Source organism: Wasmannia auropunctata, unplaced genomic scaffold, assembly GCF_000956235.1.
Source record: "Wasmannia auropunctata unplaced genomic scaffold, wasmannia.A_1.0 LD335709.1, whole genome shotgun sequence".
NCBI classification, from domain to species: domain Eukaryota; kingdom Metazoa; phylum Arthropoda; class Insecta; order Hymenoptera; family Formicidae; genus Wasmannia; species Wasmannia auropunctata.
The window spans coordinates 776,064-796,746 of record NW_012027181.1 but is presented as its reverse complement, the minus strand read 5'-3'; the positions used below and the strand labels follow the sequence as shown (position 1 = coordinate 796,746).

Below are 20,683 nucleotides of genomic sequence, written 5' to 3'. Positions count from 1 at the left end.
AAATGTACAAACCTTATTGTGTATATTTTTCCTTACGCGCAACGTATAAATTCTATTCTTGGAAACATGCATGATGCACTTTTAAAAGTTTACGGGGGAAAGATCAGCGGAAGTATGTGCACGAAGCTCGAAACTGTCCGAGCAGCTCGTCCTTTACTCAGAATTGGACACCTCCGCTCTAGCATAGAGCCCCTCTAATAAGCGTCTACAGTAACTGCCTTTTCCAGCAATTGCCGGCCGTAGCCGCATCGTTGCGTCGCTGCATCGTTTGGCCGTCGCTTCGTAACAGTCGTCCGACGTCGGGATACCATCGTGGGTAGCCAATTAAAAATGACGCGAAACAGTACGAAACTGTCCATCGTTCGTTGCTCCCCGCTCTTCTCCGCGAACGTTGTCCGTTTCGTCTTCAATGGACACTTTTTTTTTTGTTTACCGCTTGTTGTCAGAATCGATCGCAGAGGAAAATGCGTGCTTTCTCGTTCGATAAAGGATACTGCTCACTCATTTATTGTTTCATAAAGAATTTATTAGCTGTATGCAACGTTATTTCAGTTACATGGAATATCGGCTAGCTACAAATAAATAAATTAAATCCTCAAAAATGGGCAGATCACAGTACAAGCTTTCTTTTCAATTTAGAGTTAAGCTAGACAGACGATGAGAAAAATAAGAACGAGAGAGAGATGTGATAGATGAGAGAGAAAGAGAGAGCAACTTAATTTAGTTTTCTTAAAAAAAAAATAAAAAATAAAAATAAAATAAAAAAAATAATACCTCGACGCTGTTCATGATAACGCACAAAATTTATGGATGTTTCAGTTTATCTCTGCAACGCCGCTAATGCAACCCTAAAATAAATCAGGCGTTTCCCCAACATTGTAACCGTGATTCCGGCCGCATGGGGTAGATTTGCCGCCAGCCGAACTCTGGTTTCGAAACTGTCCGCGGTAATGACTGTCCCTTAAGTCGTAATCCTCCCTTAGCGAACTCTCTCCGCGCGGCGGCGCCAGCAGCCGAGGGCGGGGAAAGGGGGCTAAGCCCGCCGCTAAAACGCTATATTTATAATATTATTATCCTATCGTTTTAAGTTTAAAGTGGTCAACGCAGTCCTCGACGATATTCATCCTCGACGGAAGTCCCTGAGCGATGGATTTTACAAGTGGATGTACAAAGTCACGATGATGATGGCTCGATGATCGGATTACGCGTGCGATGGCGTGCAGGACCGTCGTGGGTGGATCTCAGGCCGGGTGCAGCGTTCGCATCTGCGGACGATGGTGGAGGCACAGGCACAGCGCGACGAGGATCACCAGCAGGGACGAGCTGCCGTTGCTGGTTGCGCTGGATTCGTCGTAGTCCGCTACGTCGCCGCCGTTCTCCTTACGGCCTCGTAGTTTCAGATCTACGATGGCAGAGAAAGAGAGAGATTGTGAAACGTATGATCAGAGCTAATAATCAAGAAATTGAAAGTTTGCCTTCGAAAATAAGAATAATTTTCGTTTATATTTTTGTTATTTTGTTTCTTCATTTTTGCGAAAAACCCAAAAAATCTTTTAAGGTACCTTTTCATGCTGATGCTTGGCTCATTTTTAGCGTTAAAATAGATCACGTGATCGAAATGATGCCTGGTATTCGTCAATTTTGATTATGTAATCCGTTTTGACGCCAAAAATGAGCGTCGAAGTACGAAATCGTACCTTTATATTTGATGACATTCGCGAGATTGGTAAGTGCAGAAAGAAAAAAAGAAGCGCCGAAGTGAAGATAATCTTTGTGGGAATTGAATCTTCTTTTGTCGGAATTAAATTGATATTTAATGTATACCTCGTTCCTTTAGCATGTCTTGATTTCCCTCCAGGATGTTATTGTTCCCTGAATTATGCCTCGCTTTACCTGCAAACAGAGAGAGAGGGAGAGAGAGATATATTGAACGGTATCGTTCTCCTCCGAAGCGAAGTTTATATTTTGGTACCGTCAATATTGCCCGTATAAATATTTACGAATACTTTTATTCATAGGGGCTACACCTAATTATGAAATATTCCCCGTTCACTCGTCTTTACTCAACGCGATTAATTTTCTGTCGATGTTAACTTTATTTATTAATCGACGATCATAAAATAAATTCATATCTCCAATTAGCGGCATTTATTTATTTAATAAATTTTACAGCGTTACGTAAACATGACGTACTTCCAGCGCCGGCCGCTTCCGTAGAAATTTACGGATGGAACATTATTCAATTGATTATTTGTGTTTTGTTTTACCGTGCTCCGTTTGATTAATTGGCGCCCCCCCCCCTCCCTCGCTGAATGTCTTTAAAGTAATTTGTTTCGCGTGGTGTTCGGTTTCAGATGGTACGTCACGAGACTACTAATGACGACAGTTGTTAAATCAATTGCCTGGAGAGAGAGAAGTAGCAATGACAGCGAGCACGAAGATAGAAAACGATTTGTGAGGGACCGGTTTTTGTGGTGCAGACTAAATACGTCCGATTTGAATGAATACAAATTTCATGTGTGCTTCTTTCACATACAATGGTGATTTTTCCGTCTTGATGTAAAGAATTGCTCCGTGAAATCTTTTAAAATATTTAAGGACCACCCTGTATGTACATCGGATACAGTCGCGTAATCCCGCTGTCTTTCACAAATAAAAAAATATGACCCCGGGAGTTTATTTCTCTCGATAAAAGCGCGGTCAAATTTTCGTCCTTCGCGCGGAGCTGCGGCGAGTTTAACGTTAAACAACGATAAAACAGGAGAAAAAAAACGAGGTAGAGCGAGCGGTGGATGCTCTGTCGCTATTGGAAAAGCGATCTAGCGTTTTGCTCGCGGTGGGTGAGCGCCAGTTCGTTTGTCTCCGTGAAAAATGCGGCTTGGACGCGCGCGCGCGCGCGCGTGTTTTCTCAAGTAATGAGAAGAACGAATGAGAGAACGGGGGCCGTTGGCACTCGATAGGGCAAAAGCCCTGTGGTGCGCAGATTGTGGAAGGGCTTACGGGTGGTATGACCGACGTGTGTTTGCTTCCGCGTTGTTAAGTTCCCGCGCGGAGTCTCAGAGACGTTTCGCGTCGTTACTCTCTCTCGCTCTCTCGCGCTCTCTCTCTCTCTCTCTCTCTCTCTCTCTCTCTCTCTTTCTCTTGCGTGCGCTCGGAGAATCGAGCCCGCTCTATCCGCGCGCGTCTAATATTTTCGCCTCGTGGAGAAACGGTGTACACATTAACCACTCCGGTACGTGAAGGAGATAAAAGCGGGGCGGTAAATTCCCATTAAAAGTTACTAACCGGACGTGCCAAATCCGCTTTGCCCTTAACAGAGAGACATCGATAATGCACCGTTTCAATTTTCCATTATCACCCCCCGCGCGCGCGCGAGAGGGGAGTCGATATTTACATTGCTTTGCACATTTAACTGCGACACCCGTATCCGGGTGGCGTGTGTATATTTAAGCGCATGTGGCGAGGTGGAAAGAGTTCAATAAAATTGACCGAGGACGTTGAAAACCGGTCCCTCTGTCTCCATAAATCTTCCGTCGCGCGCGCACGAGCGCGCGGTAACGTATAACGTCGCCTCCCAATCTGTTGGCATCAAAATATTTTGCATATATCGATTTCCGGTCGCCGGCGGGGAATCGAACGGGAAGTCGGACCCGAAGACGGGTCAATAATAAATCCCGGATTTTTCATTATGATGGCGCGGAAGATACTCGATGAAATATGAAAGCGTGCTCTGCCTCTTTCGGCCGAGGTTGCAGCTCGGCCGCGCTGACATCACTTTCGTGCCGGCGATTATTTATTGCCGCTGGCAACGCGCGCGAGCGCGGCCTTCGCGCTACTAATTATGGTGATTTCTGCAGTGATACGGGCTGCACAAAACACCGCACATCGGTCCAAAAATATAACGCTTCTGTGCAGCGAAACGGACTAAAAATACGTCTCTGGGGGGCGTTTGTACGAAGATAACGTTGCAACAGCGAACTGATTTACGAAGAGGCGTTAGCCGTTATGTGTATGCCAAATTAATTCGCGTTTATATTGCGTTTATATCCCGTTTATATCCCGCACGTCGCGGTGCGGCGAGCGCGACTGCATAAAGACCGCCGGCCGCGATGAAATCGTATTCGCGGCGGCGCGGGCTCGCGCGCGGGCGGTGGCGAGAGGAGTCCGCGCGCGCGTGGCCGTAAAAACATCGATTAGCCATAAAACGAAGACGGGGCGAGATGTTTAAAGTTTTCCCCGTTGCGAAATGAACCATTAAAGCGGCGAGCGAAGACTCTCAAGCGCCTTGGAGGCTATATCGCGAGACCGGCGAGAGTGCCTTAAAGCACGTGCTTCAAAGGCCCGGTTTTATATCGGCGTTTTTCATCCTGATATAGTACGCATACACGGCAGTTATATTACATTATAACAGTATACGGTCAAGAAGAGACGCGTAATAGCGTCTATCTCGATGAGTTAAACATTTTCACATATTTGAACTTTCTAACCGTGTAATCACTGTGCGTTTCGCATTATCTCATTATCTTAATTTATGTCGTGTGTTTCTGACCGTTTATGGCGAGTTAATTTAATATTCGTGACATTCTAAAGCTCGGGAAATTGTAGATGTCACTAATGATAATTAACTGGTTTCGAGCGCTTCTCAGAACGATCCGAGATTTTACATAAGCAAAACATTCAACGATCAACCGAAAACTGATAAATGCATGATAAATTATTTGGTGGATAATGGCGATTCGCGAGATACATTCAGAAACGTTCGACACGCGAGAGTTTAAAATGGGATTGGAGGTTTACAAAAATATAAACCTTCGTATATTGTTCCTTTGTGCGATGTTTCGACGATGAATACATTTTGCGGCGGAGAGAGAGAAAAAGCCCAACGTAGATAACAAAATACTTTACGTGCGCTTAGTTAATACTCGGGCAGAGCACAACGGAATACAGCGGAGCACGGTATACGGCACGGCGCACTGACATGTAATTTACCATCTCCTTTGAGGGGCCGATGTATTGTTCCACAAAGCTCTTCCCGTATTATTATCTCTTTGAATACATCAGCGTACTCGAAATACCGTGTCGAGAGACAGAAGAGAGTCTTTCGCGAATTGGTACTCTAAACGTCTCTCTGCCCCGCCATTTTGCCCCCTTTCAATACTCATTTGCATACCAAAAATAAGTCCAGTAATGTGTTGCATCTCATTATCATATTATAAAAATATTACAATTATTGTGCTAAATAAAGTATTACGTTAAAGCAATCGTAATTCTTAAATTTTGAGAAAATATTTCCATATAAAACGGTATATAACGATGTAAACTGTTAAAAACCTTAACATGTCAAAGTGCTCCTTTTTTTTAATCTTTCTGATGTAAATTGAACATTCTTCTCTCAAGAAACTTCTATTTCTCTAACGGATGTGCGCGCGGTTACTTAGGAAAAAGTTACGCACAGCCGTGTGTGAGACGCGTAAAGAGGAAAGCCGAAGGAAGGAGGGACGCAGGCGGGGTCCCTTTGCGGGGAAGTTCGTGTTTGTCCTTTTTCCACCGGCGATGAAAGGCAGGTTGGCGCGATAGGTGCAAGAGCCGAAACGTTATTCATCCGGGTCTCTTTAAAAAGTCGTTTCTCTAAACGTCTATCTCTCCGCTATCGCACAAATGCAAGCGCGCGCGCGCGCTCGCGCATAAGCGGACCTCCGTACACTCTGCGCGTGCTTGCACGAAACGCGGCACCGACTTTCGTGCGGGATTTCTCTCTCGCCACGGCGCGGCAGCGGCGGCCTGTCGTGAAAACGAGAGACGGTCGATCGGGTCGGTCGGCCGACCGGCCTGCTGGTCGGCCCGCGAAATCCGACACGACGTCACACGACGACGGCTCCTATTCAACCGCGATTTTACGCTGAAATAGTGCCGACTCTCTCTTAATGCCTCATCCGCGCGCTCGACGAATGGAGGAGACGCTCGAAGTTGGTCGGATGGAAAACTCTTGAAATGCCTCAACAAACGCGGGTGACACAGATTTCGCGCGAACGCACGCTTTTGTTGCGTGCCCCTTCCCCCTCCCCCCCTGCGGTAGTGGAACACACTTCCCGATTGCGATAGTTAATAGAAATTACAATCCGGGAAATCGCGGCGATGTTTAAGAGCGTACCGGAAGATAATAAGCGAAAAATAATTTGCACTGCCGAGCGTTTATAATTGTTAATAGATTGTATCCTTGAAAAAACACTTTTTCCTTTTTAATGATTATATCCATTTTTCGTAATGTGTTATAGGAAATATCTATAATCTCTCTACGAAACGTAACGTTTTAAAAGCTAAACGACAAAAAATATATTCGTTTATGTCATCATAAAGCGGAGATTTACGAAATGATATTTGAAGAACACAGAAATTATAAAATAATTCAACGAAGAACGATTCTGCTGAAATATCTAAAAACTAGACACAGATCTGAAAATAATTTTGTTAAACCATCAAAATACTTAATTATGTAGGAAACTCAAGCATGCTGAGTAATGTTGCAAAAAATTTTGATATTATAACAGTCAGCTTGAGTGTCTTAATATAATTATTTTAATAATTATAAAATTATTTTCAGATATGTATTTACATGTAGCTAGATTTTTACATGCATACTTCAGCAAAACCTGTCCTTTCCATCTACTGATAATGGATACTATTCAAGTGTCTGACGTTGATTTGTTTTGAAATACCTTTCATATTAAATATTAAAATGTAGGAGACAGACAAATTGTTTATATATGATCAATCTCAAGGGATTTTAAGAGATACAATATCTCTTAAAAGTTTTATGGCTAAATTCTTTTTTTGGTAATATTTCCGAATCCATCTATCGCATCGAAAAATGTTCCAGGTAAAGTTTGTCAGCGTTTATCGTAAAATTAAATAGCAATAAGAAAATTTTTATTTTTCCGATGAAAAATCTCTCAATCTCCACTTATTTTTGCAAAGTTATTACTATTTCTACGATAAATAGCAAAAATAATCTTATCAGAAATCGATACAATTAATATAGTTTCGGAGATATTGATGAAAAAGAGATTTTAGTTCGTAAAATTTTCGAAAAGTGTTTTAGATTGGGAATATAAAAATATACGTATCTCTTTGATTTTTATATTTAAAAACAAAATTAATCGAATACTTGAACGGGTCCTTTGTAGGAGATTGTACACAGGTACAATGTTCATTACAGTTACACAATGTCGAAAAAGCGCATTTGTTCCTTTGGCTCCGTTCAAACAGAGCGTACGATGCCGCGGATCCGATCGCACAAACTGGCTACTCGATCTAATTAATCAGCGACCCGTTCGTCCGCCACAAGTACACTGGCGCTTCATCATTCAAAAAGTACCTCTCGATACAAAGCGAGCAGTAAGGGTGGGCGGTCGATTTATATTTCGTGCAACGAAATTGAAATGAAGCGGTTAATTAATTAATGGCTTAGTATCTCTACGAAGCGGTTTCATTCACAGTGCCATTGAAATTCATAAAGCAATTTCGAAATTAAGTCGCGCCGAGAGTCCCTCCCAACCCCCTTTACATTCGCGAGGGTTTCCCCTCATTAGTGCAAAATACGTGATTCTGGCTGGCATATCTTTTCAATAAAAAAAGAGAGAGAGAGAGAAAAAGCGTAAGCTCGCTATATTTTAGTATGTACCATGAAGTCTGGCGCGTCAATTTTACTGCCCTGGGATCGAGTTATTCTTCAGGCAGAAAGAATACTTTTTTCTGCTTAACCTCCTACAATACTATCGTACGCAAGTTTGACATGCTGCAGTCGTAAAAAAAAAAAGTAAAATATAAAATATGTAATTGCATGTTACGTACATTGTTATGAAGAGATATTGGACATACATTTCAAGATTGAATTTGACTAATTGCCTACTCTTTCTCTCGCTTTAAATAAATAATTGGGTTATTTGCGTTCATAAAGGTCTATAATAGATTACAAATATTTTGTCGATAAAAGTGTGAAATGTATTTTGTATTATATTAATCTTTCATGTCACACTACGTTTCGTCACGGCAGCACCGCACTGGATATTGCGATGTAAAAATATCGCATAAAAATATTATAAAAATATTCTTTTTCAATCGGAACGCCAGGCATTAAATAAAATGATAACAAGAAAATGTATTTTTACTAATGAAAGAATAATAGCATATAAAGTGAAAGAAATCATCGGGTACACTGTTATGGGGATACCCATACTTTTTAATTAAAAAGTGGCCCACTTTCTCGGATGTAAAATTTACGTATCGATAGCAATGCTATATCAATCAATATCAATAGCGTTTCGAGGATTAAATAGAAAACGCTTACCTTTGTACTTGGTGCTGTTGGAATTGGAGCTCGATATTGCTGAAAAATAAATAACATCGTGTTCAGTATTATTCAAACGACTGCTGCGTCCGCGTGCGCTTCAAAGTGCACGTCAAATATCTAAAGCGACGAATTGAGGAATCTCTCTCTCTCTCTCTCTCTCTCTCTCTCTCTCTCGAGCCGCGGGATCTTCAGATGGGGAGGGGTAGTTTGAAGGATAGTTCGAAAGAGGGGCCCGGCGGGCTGTATTCAAGAAATAACGAGACGAGCAATAAAGCGCGCGCAGGCGCGGGGATATAGTCTTTTCAAGTCACACTTTCTAACTCGCGCGACTTTGTTTACGCATTGCCCTAACTCGCGGCGGAGGTTCTAACTCCTTGTTATCTTTCACTTTACGGGTGCAAACAATTTCAGAGCGGGCGGGGGGAGGGGGGGGCTCGCTCGCTCGTACTGCTACTTTTCAGGGGAGAGAGTGATTCGCGTTCACCGGGCGAATATTACTCGCAACTGTAAGCAGGTATACAGCGGGCGACGCGGTTGAGCGCGGCGCCCGAGGAACTTTTCCCGTGGGCCGTGATTTTCGAATCACGGAATCTCGTCCCCCAGGTTGCGCGAGCGCGAGCGCGCGCACACACAGCCCCGCTGGAATACTTTTGCGAAATATTGTTTTATTCATAAGCGCGAGTGCGCTCTTAAGAATATAAGGGGGTACGCCTGGCCCTGCCTCTTGCGCGCGCGTCGGATTTCAGTCCGCTATCCTCGGTATAAAAATTCCAACTATTTTAACGCAGCTGCTGCTTAATAAGCTGCAGCGTCAGCGCGCCACGACGGCGGCGCGTTGCTGCTTTGTCGAATCCAGGGTATGCGCCTCGCGAAGTATCCCGCGTAACGACGAACAGTGCAATTTTATTGCGATTCATTCCGAGGAATCTCCCCCCTCCCCCGCGCCCCGCATCCTGTATTTGCTCTGTCTAGACAATGGGCTATCACGAGAAAGAGAGAGATCATTAAAATAGCAGTGCAGAAAGAAAGAAATTTTAGAGCCAAGAGTTGCCACACACACATATATATATATATATATATATATATATAGATTTTATACTTACGATAGACTTTAATGCTGCCGTCAGTGTCGCCCAGCGAGTTCCTGGACACACATTTATACGAGCCGTAATCCGTCGGGCTGACGGAGTTTATCGTCAGCTTCATGTGTATTTTGTACGCGTTATCTTTCAGCACCGGTTCGTATTTTCCTCCTGCAACAAATCGCAATCCCCGCCAGTAATGCGCTGCGCAGTTCTATATTTCGTCGTTTTTTTCCCCCTGTCTATTTCATTATCGTTAGGAAAATGATAAATATTTGCCGACGCGGTATAGCCCCGCGCCGGATTACATCGATGGAATTAGAGCGATATATCTACTAAAAAAAAAAAAGAAAAAAAAAGAAAAAAAAGAAATGATATGTGTGGACATTATATCCGCACTCTATGTCCCGATTCCAGAAAAAAATCACGCTTAAATCAACCAGACGCAAGCGCGTGCATACCGGAATAAAAAAAATTAAAACAAAAAAAAATTCGCTTCTCCGTCATGTGCTGTCAGTCACGTTTGCCCGGCGGGGAGAAGAGGGGGGGAGGGTACCTGTCATTTCTCTTGACGTGATTTACTCTTTCTGGGTGGAGCTTGAAAATAAAAAAATATATACATATCTATCTATCTATCTATCTATATATATATATATATATAGAAGTACCGACCCCGGATCGCACGGGGTATTTTTATCGGGATATGCGGCGGTAATCGAGGGCTTTTAAATAACCGTCTGTCCTTCGCGCGCATCCACGGTACGGTATGTGGGTCAACCAGCGGCGCGGCGGTTGTGTGGTGACAATACGAAAAATCTCATAGAAACGATTCGGCGGCGTCTACGAAACAATGACGGTATCTACACAGGCACGGACGGATCGGGGATGAGGAAACCCGGGAAATTTAACAAAGAGGCTCTCTGTTTCCTAATTATTTCCCGCGCCGGGGAAGTCGGCCGAGAGCGATTTAATAAGTGGCCGCGGGCCGCGCGCGATCTATTTGGACGCGTCACCCGCCGTGTCTCGCGGAAACTTTTTCTCCCATCCTCCCGTGATTGATTTTACGGACGTGAGTTTTTCGACACGCGTCCCCGTCCCGCGCCGTCCCATCATGGAGGACTGTCATGAAAGTTTAAGCAGCGATGCAACAAAACGTATAGGTATATAAAACATACGTTTTCCGTCGCACATAATTAAATTTCTTTGTCGTCGCGAAAGATTGATGTGTACGATTTTGTTCGAGAGTCCCGCGAATTATTGTCCCACTTGTCACTCGTTCGGGAATGAACGTGAACGACTATAAATTTTAAATCGCCCTCGCCCGGCGTGCACGCGAGAGATATCCACGCGGGGTGTAAAAGCAGACGCGGAAAAATCGCGTTAATGTTTTTGTAAATGCTTTATTTAATCGAAATGTGATGCACCGCGCGGCGATTAATCCGATAATTTTTGCGAATGTCTGTTCTTCTCTATTATCTCTCTTCCGGAGCGAGCTGTACGCGTAATTTGACAATTTACGAGTCTCATCGGATCCCGTAAACGGGCGTCGGATAGCGCGAAATGGCGAATATCAACATTCGCGATCACGGAGAGCGCATTATCCGTTCTGAGGCGAATCCAAAGTACAGTTCAGCACGGCGATTGTATCCCTTTTACTGTTCCGCTTTGCATTCCGAGCCAATGACGCTTTTCGCGCGCCGCGACCCGGTGATGGGTGAAGAGAGCGCCGCCGGTTTGAAATCTTCTTCCCGGGGCGCCTCCGGAGAGAGAACCGGAAGCGCCCGTTGAATGGGCGCCGTTTCGAAACCGAAATCACGTTAACTTAAGACCCTGATGCCGCGCGTCGAATACCGAAATAGTCGCGCGAACGCGACGCGACGTCTACGCGGGCGGCTACCGTCTTCCGAGCTGATTGAACTATTGTGACGTTTACCTTCGACGAGCGACCAACGGGGAATTCGTGGACGACCAGTCGATTCTGGTACGGCACTCCCGTTTCCGGCCCCCGAAATCGAACATCGCCATTTATTACGGCGCCGATCGCGACGGGGAACGATTTGCCGGGACGCGCCGTGCCGTTTTGATAAAACGCAGGATCTTAGGACGTTTGAATTGATTATGCGAGAACTACGTCACACTCAGGGCGAATGCGGGGCATCAGAAATCGCCTCGACCCTCGACCCCGGCTCGACGACTTCGAATTGTAGCTTCGGATTCAAAGATGATTTCCCGACGTTCCGAACGGAATATATATAGAACGCGCGCGGAACACACGTCGAGCAACTATCTCGTTCGAGGTATTGAAAAGCGAAAACTATAAGGAAAAATGCGAAAATGTCTAGCCGCAAAGATATCAATCTTGGAAAGCAGAATTGACTCGCGCGCGCGCGCGCATACACACACACACATGTACACGTATTTGATTGAAGTATTGAATCACCGTTCGCAGTTGCTGCTCGATAAAACGGAGAAAATTTCTGGATTATGCCAACAAATCTCCTACATACAGAGAACTTTTTGCGAATTGTCTGAACTGCAAATCTTATTCCTCGCGTCTCGCGGGTTAAATGTTTAACATTTTTGGCGAGTATAACGAGCAAAGCGAAGTAACGCCCTTTAATACTACTCGAGTCCCAGCCGACTTTTCTACTCCGTAAGAACTCTAGCAAATTGCTGCAAAGCCCTCCTCCTGTGCATGAGTGCTTAAAAAAGAAAAGCGAAAAACTTTCTCTCTCGTGCCGTTTCGCAGGTATAAGAGAAAATTATTGAGATGACAAATGCTTTTGTAAAAATTGCTCGCGCCCCGACGCGACGTTAGAATTTGGCGATGGCTGTCAGATTCGGCCTCCGTTTCCTTTCCGAGGGAAGAAATTCCGTTTCTATTGTATACGATGCTATTGGCGCGAACGATTTAGAGGCGATTCGGTTTTGTATGGGGCAAAACTTGAATTATACAGAGTGAGTCGCCAGAAAATGTAGGTTATTGAAACCGCCCTGATATAAATAGCGCTATGAATATCTAATGAAAAATACAGTTGCATTTATAAGGTCTTTCTAAACAAGAAATTGTCACTTCACTTTTGATTTATTGTCAACAAAAATGTAACGTGGATCGAGGTTCAAGAATGTTCAGGATGCATTACACACATTTTCAAAATAATTTATGAAAAAATTGCAGATTATTCTAGATCGCATTTAAAAGTAATACAAAATATTTAGCGGCAATTTAGAATTTGAATAAAAAATTGTCTTAATAAAAAGCAGAAGTGCTTTACTCGAATAAAAATGTAATTAAGAAAAAATAACACAAATCTTAATTTTCTATATAAGTACTTTAAGTATTCAAAATGATTTATGTGGAGTTTCATTGCGACGCATAGATTAGTTGTTCTGTAAATAAACAAAATTTATTTATTCATAGAACAACTAATCCCTGCATCGTAATGAAATTTTATATAAATCATTACCATATACAATCGTTATACAAAAAACTAAGAATTTTGTGTTATTACATTTTTTTAAATTGTAGTATTATAACAATAAAAAAATAATAAATAAAGTAAATAAAAATGTTATAAAAATGTGTTATTCACAATAAAAGCAGAATGTTATTCACACAACTTTCACATGTATTTAGTTTAAAATATAAATATTAACGCATTTCTATTTTCAATTTACTTTTTGTATGGATAAAACGGCTGATAAATCTTAAATTCGTCCCCGTTCCACCCATCATGTTCCATTCAACGTCATTATCACATGCGAACTCGCGCGAAGCGATTTCTTATGTACGCACGTGTGAGTCGCAATTTGATTGTACGAAAGATATATAAAGCCAAATGATTCACTTTCTTATTTGATTGACCAATCGTTTCTCCCTCGGAACACCGTCGGCATTCCCACACAGGTTTGACGTCGCCACCGAGAACTATTTCCGATCTAAACGGCGAAGTGTTCGACGCTATCTGCCGTGGCATCGATCACGGTACGTCTTGTTAAAACGCGTGAAATCGCCCCCAATCATTTTTCCAGTCACGCCATTCGTACATGCATTCCGTCGCGTTGCACCCTCCGCGCGCCACCCAACCCGCCGCGATTTATTTCCCCTCTTCCGGGCGCACATAATCGCCAGGGCGAATATATATTACCGCGTTGTTTGCGGCGGCGGCGGCGGCGTCTCTTTCCCATCGATGTAATCTCGGATGGAGGATAACTTAACGGTCCGACGACAGAAACAAACGTCAGCCCGTATTAGCTTTGATCACGTTCGCGGCCAATAGCCGAGTACAAAAAAAGGAGAAATGCGGGACGGGCGCAATCTCGCGGATTCTGACATGAGGCGGTCAAAAGCGAAGCGGGATGAAATTTTCAACAATTGCGCACACACAGTCCGGTTCCGCCGCTTCTGTTTATTTGAATGCTTTCAATTAGACGCAAATGGAAATTGGCTGAAGAAATGAAAGAAAACACGGGGATGCACGGGGCCGTGCCAATTCGCGTGGATTCGTTTTCGCCGCCCCGAGGCTAGCCCCGGCCGAAGTGCACTACACTGTAACGAATATGTAACCATAAAAAAAAGAGGACAAACGGCCGCTTGGCTCTCTCGAAAATGAATCGACAGCGATCTTTCCTGCATGATTTAATCGCTCTTCGCAGAGCCCAAAGTCCCGGTTTTCCGCCGCTCCACTGAGAGTAAAAAAAAAAAAAGATCGCAATTACCATAATTAATTGACTTATAATGTATTGCCATTTTCGGTGCTTGCAATTATATATTTGTTCGACGACAAAATCATAAATATAATTATTATGTTAATATACTTATTAACATTACAGCAGTAATGACAATAAAAATGGAGCTCCCTCTTATAATCATAATTATTTTATCATGCAATTATATAGTCACACATACCAAACACTTTTCTCTCAGTGCGCTACCGCGGCTATAAATTAATGCGAGAATCTATAGAATAGAATTTTGATGACGTCCATTGATTAAAATTTCACACTATTTACTCGAAAAAAAACTTTCACTTTTCGTATCACATGATTTATCGGGCCGGCGAGTGAATTTTATACGCAACGGTGTTTATACACGCCGTGATCAAAACTTGTATTCCTTTCCCCTCCCCTGCGTTTCGCTTTACTGCTATTAATCCCATTACTATTGATCAGCGAGCGCTCAGCATTGTATAAAGAAAAGATATCTTTAAATTCTCCTATGAATGAAATCCCTTTAATGCCATTTTATCCATGAATCTAATCTAGAAGTTAATTCCTTAAATGAGTTTCGTACCGGCGAGAAACACGGCGCCGCTTTTAATTTACACGGGCGGTTCGGCCCTGTATATCTTCGAAATAGACGCGGAAGAGGCGGGGAGGGGCAATATGGCGATTACAAGAGGGCAATCTAGTTTTTAATACCGTTAGATTTATTTATTTAAGCGCGGTATCAGCCGCGTATTCGCGCGTGTGCGCGCGCGAACATCTCGCGCGGGCTCTTCTTACGCGCGGGCCGTTTATTCGACCGGAATTAGCCTCTGAATAATGCATGCGAATCCTGGTAGCAACGTTAAAGGTATAACACGATTTTATCTGGCATTTATGAGGAAGGCTAAGGACGACGCGCCGCGACGAGTATATGCGTATGAACGCCAAACACGACCGAAGGATCGCCCTTTTCTGCGCCCCGCGCCGGGCCGTTATTACATTGCCCCGCGCTGTGCGGTTAGCATTTGCATCTGTATCGAACGCAATAATGTTGCGCACAATGTGAGTTTTGACCTCCCTCCCACCCCCAATCGTGTTAACACGTAATCCCGCCGTCCGAAGATTTCTGTCAACTGTTTAAATGGAGGCTGTTTATAAATGAAGGCCGTAAGCATATTTCGTACACCTGCAATAATTACGTTAGCGGGATAATTACATTACCCGCAGAGTGTATAACATGTGATTTCTCGCGCACACGGTAACAAAATTGTATGTAAAATTACAATAATTATAGTCGGCAATTTTAGGACTATTAAAAGAGTGTATTTTACACGCCCTTGTAAGTAAATAAAAGAAGCAAATATATCTATCTTTATAGTAATTAAAAAATTTATAAAAGTAAATTTACAATTAAAGTTGAGTTTATGAAAATATTTACGTAATAACACTTCAATTTCCACTAACTGCTCACTTTAAATTTTAAATTTATCGCAAATAAATTGCGAGAATAAATTAAGTATAATTTTTCTTAAACTTTCAAAGTAAAAATGCAAATATAATATGTGTAATATATCACTATGTTATATAATAATACCAAAATTTTGACATTAATATAAAAAATTGTAAAATATATTGGTACAGTAATTTTTTTTCTAATATAAAAGATATATTAACACAATTAGAGATAAAAGTACTAATTTTTTTAAAACGAACAATTTTTTGTACACATACATGTAAGCGATTAAAAATTGTTATTCGTCCTTTTTGTTGCCAAAAAGTATAATTAAGTACGGGAATTCTCTTTGAGACTGACGGTAAAAAGAAATAAGTTTGCTCGAAATGTGGAAGAGCTCCGTTCGTTCGAAAGGAGCAGTGCACATATACTTACATATATTTCTACTATAAATTGTGCAACTTTTACACACATTATTGTAATTTTACATACCTTCTTGGCATAAGAAGCCTTTCGTACGTATATGCGAAAGGCATGCGGAGGATACAAGAATCATAATGGTTACAGCTAATTTTCATCGTGCGCCTCTCGACTATTGAACGCGTAATGAACGCGCGGCGACTGTATAGCGCGGGTACGCGATTTCATAATACCCCGGTTAATTCCCCGGCGTAAAAGTGCGGCGTAACCGCCGTAGCTTCCTCCGAGCGATTGAATGCGCTCGACAGCGAGTCGAGCCACGGAGTATGTGTGTGTGTGTGTGTATGTATACATCGCGATATGGCTTCTGAAAGAGATACGGATCCCCGAAAGAGGATCGATGCCAAGTATACGGCCAAAGCCGCCTTTTGCAGCGCGGCCCATAAAGCGGAGCGAAAACGCTTATACTCGCGCTTCGCCGGTGTGCGTGTTTATGCGTGTTCGGTATGAAGCTTTCATTATTCAAAGGGTTCGTTACAACCAGTTATTTTCCTTCCTCGCGAATGCACACACTACGCGGCGGGAGGAATACGCGTCCGGGGAAGGGGGGAGGGGTGTAATTATATTTCTCTCTCTCACTCATTCACACTCTCCCTCTCTTTCTCACCCTCCCTCCCGCGGACTTACATGAATCATCAAAAAGTGTGATAGAAGTGCGTGCCGTGAGCGATGCATATTACAAAATTGTAAAGTCATCCCACTTTCCATCGGGTCATGACTCTTTCATGAGAATGAAAGAGTCTCTCCCGCCATGAACGACCGCGAACTCTCATTGCGCACAATTGTAACACATGTAGTAAAATATCGTGCGGATTGAACTCTCATTAGATCGTCGTCTACAATGAGACTAAAGATTTAAGAAAATTGACCAATCATAGTCGATTATTCAACAGAATGAGGAGAATAATCGATTGTGATTGGTTAATTTTCTTAAATCTTAAATCTCAAGTCTCATTATAGACGCCGCTTAAGCCCCGTATCAAATTAGGTATGCATTAGAGATTGAGAATTGCGAACTGAAGATTATTATAGACTTCGACTAATTAGATAATTTTAATATTTATTCGTTTCGTTCTGATTAATCAATCTTCACTAATTCTAATTTTCAATTCGCAATTCTGCTCTGTGATATGGGCTTTATAATTAACTGACAGATCATGTCGCGTCTGGATTACGTCCTTCTAAGCTTCGTCTAAGCTGAATTATTATTTATCGGAGATAAATGCTCACCCTGCGGCACAATCTTGTCCTGATCTCTGGTCCAATAATTGATAGACTTCGGGAATGCCTCTGAATAGCATTCGAGGGTCAGTTTCTGACCTTCATGGGCGCCGACCAACTGATTCTGCACCCAGATCATCGGCGGAACTGAAACAATAGTGCCGGTGTGCGTGTGTATACAACTTTAAAATTTCAAATTACACGGTATTTTTCCCTCGCAAACGCTTAATTACCATTTGCATAACTTTTTCTAATAGCTTTGTTACCCTTTATTACAGCGTCGTGAATACAAAATGTCATTTCTCATGTTCATTTTTCATATTCCTTTCTTTTTTTTTTCTGACAGTTAAATACGTTGTCGACTTGATGTCGACGCGCGACAACTGATTATTCATACCTCACGATAATAATTTGCCCCAAAAAGCAACGTGGCGTGATTACAATTCAAACTGAAGTAGATGAGATCGCGTTTAATTCAAAATAAGACGCACAAGCGACGAACATACGTACAGTGCACAGTGAGCATTATTCTTTTGCTGACGGAGGGGGGCACGCCATTGGACGCGATGCATAAATAGGAACCCATATGTAGCCGGTTCACTTTTGTGATATTGAAGCTCGGGCCGTCCACGCTGCTAACTGAAATTAGAGAAGAATTAATTAATATGAAAGAGTCATAGTTAATGGAGAAGCAAGAACGTACGTATGAAATATGCAGATAATTAGGTAATTGTATTATCTAAAATAGATACGCGATGAGAATTTTAATAAGATGAAGCGATTTCGTGGGCTATTAATTATAATATCGAATATATAATATATAATATGAGGATCCTGTAGACTGTATATGTTCCCGAGCGGAGGCACGTTCATTACGGAATTCACTGTCAGAGAGGGGAAAAAAATTTGTCGATAAACAACAAAACGGGATGGAGATTTTGCCGAATGAAAGGGATTACAACTGCAGGCTAGAAAGGTATCAATAAGTTCGCAACGAGAATTTCCGTGCGAAATATGATCGATGTTATCGATGATAAATCGAGGTGGATGTAACTTTTACGCTGTGACATCGAATGCTTTTGGTGTCAATCGATTTTTTTTTACCATGAAACATGGAACGTCGGACCTCAGTGGAATTCGGCAAATTTTTGTTTTTTTTTTTATTCTCGGGGATGTTACGGTTTCCGGGAATTTCGATAAAGTTATAGCTATAGACAGTTTGGCGCACGGGAAAAGTGCGTGACGCCCGATCGACGGGTCGCTTTGACGTCGATATTTTTATTAGCACTGGCAGCCCGGAACTGCAGAATTTCCGAAAATCTTCGGGATTATATACGCTCTGTTAAAAAATATCGTTTCATACCACGTAACATATCGTTTATTTTATTCGTTAGTTTTTAATTTTCCAATAATGTCGTTGAAGTATGGAAATAAAGGATTGAAATACATGTTCAAATAAAAAGAAAGAGAGAGAGAGAAAGAGAGAGAGAAAGAAGAGGGGAGAGAAACGATGGCAACAGTTAAGTTATTCCGACACAATTCTATTTAATTCGATCAGTGGCACGAATAACGCCCGAGATAACGTTTTTCCGCACTTTGCATTGGAAATTTTACCGAGTCATATTTTTAAACGTGTTCGTCCACCTCAGTGAAGTGCGCGAAGTACATTCGTGCAACTTTTTTTTTTTCGACGTCGATCGGTACCGGTCGCACGCGACGCAACGCGACGCGACGCGACGGAAATTGATTGCCGAAGTTCTATCGCTTATACGTTTCAATTTAGAGAAAACGGATTGAACGCGCTTACGGTTTTTGTCCGTGCAAAGTGCGAATGAATTTCCCGAATGCAAATCCCCCGGAAAATTATTACGATTATTGCGCTTGAAGAATAATCACGCCGCGCTCGAGAAAAACGTCCGGCGCACTGATTCACCATCGCGTGCGCGCGCGCACGCGGGGAGGTACAGAAACTGTACCGCGGAAACTTTTACCGTTTTATCAATGTAACCATTATCGTCGGCGAAGAAGGGCCACACTTTCGCGCGCGGCTAAAACGCACCGAGAAAATGTGCAAACTGTTTTGACGAACGACCGCATAATGCAGCAGCTGCGGACTCGATTGTGAGTGCCCGGCTCCGAGCCACATATGTGTGCGACTTCTATAAAGCATTTTAAATTATACCAGTACACGGGTACAATGCAACGGATAATAAATAAAACATACTGCCGACTACTGTTAAATTTTCTGAAATTGTTGAACGGAGTATCTCATAAATTCCCGTTATTCATAAAAACGGGCATTCAATAACTCGCTGCTGCAGTCGGTAATGAAAAAGAAAAAAAGAAACAAATATGACGTATTATAAAATTCCCTGAATATTTAATACGTTTAATTGTATTCAATTAATTTGATATTCAAAAATAAAAGCCATGCAAAAAGAGCACGAAACGTTGAAATTGATTTTCATATCTTTTCCTATACTCACACAAATTCCTATGCACACCCTGCATACGTACGAATGTGTTCGAAATTCAAATAGCAATTTACGGAGAGTCCGTCAACTCCGGGCGACACACAGTTCGGGGACTATCTGCATTACAGGGTGCGAATTCAGTTTACCTATCCGAAAGTTGAAGGCTGCCTATGTTCCTACACTTGACCATAATTAAATTCGGTAGAATGTCTGCGCGCTCCCTCGCGTCGATGGTAAACTAAATGTTTCAAGAAAAAATTAATTAGGTATCGCGAATGCAAGAAGCAGTAAAAGGAGGCACGCGTACGCCGAGGGAAAAAAATTGCGCGTGACGTAAACACGGAAACATCACTTCCACATGACGCGATATCAGGAGCTAACGACGCTAACTTTCTCAAATTCGAGACCCGTCGAGACAAGATTACGACGTGCTTACACCGAAGTTCCGAATAATCCAATAACGCTTCATAGTAACAGTGTCTTGATCATAATGTCGTTAAGATACACATCGCAAGATCATTACGGAAAGCGAGAATTTTTTTTCTATTGCCGCGCCAAACATCCGCCACCTCTCACGTGGCGTTAAAATATTCAAAATGCAAAATCAGCGCGGACAAAAATTAATTGTTCCTTTCTCGTGTCTTCAGAGGACAGAACAATCGTCTGGATGACAATTCTAGCAGTGTGATATCTTGGAAAACCTATCGCGCGAGAATATTCTTTCGCAGAGGCGGCCGCGGTGCGGAGTGTCCGCGTATATTCCGAACGAATAAGCCGGCGGCGACCCATCGCAGCCGTATAGCGTGCGCCCTTCTCAGCGCCACACTTTATCGGATTAATGGCGTAATAGCGGAACTATGGATGGCGTAATCGCGGTTTAAGTTCGGTCCGGTTGTTTATCGCCTTCCTCGCGCCG

General features: G+C 42.6%; 1 protein-coding gene across 2 annotated transcripts in view; it reads right to left on the bottom strand.

Moving 5' to 3' along the window:
- Positions 1-724: 724 nt before the first annotated feature.
- LOC105456339 (neurotrimin) overlaps positions 725-20,683 on the bottom strand; it is a 195,018-nt gene continuing 175,059 nt past the window's right edge. For both annotated transcript variants that reach the window (XM_011700299.1, XM_011700298.1), the window contains exons 5-10: positions 17,804-17,932; positions 17,303-17,440; positions 9,454-9,603; positions 8,348-8,386; positions 1,825-1,893; positions 725-1,402 (exon numbers count right to left, since the gene is read on the bottom strand). In XM_011700299.1, the coding sequence (XP_011698601.1) occupies positions 1,242-1,402; positions 1,825-1,893; positions 8,348-8,386; positions 9,454-9,603; positions 17,303-17,440; positions 17,804-17,932 (686 nt within the window). In that variant the 3' untranslated portion in view covers positions 725-1,241. The remainder of the gene's footprint in view (positions 1,403-1,824; positions 1,894-8,347; positions 8,387-9,453; positions 9,604-17,302; positions 17,441-17,803; positions 17,933-20,683) is intronic.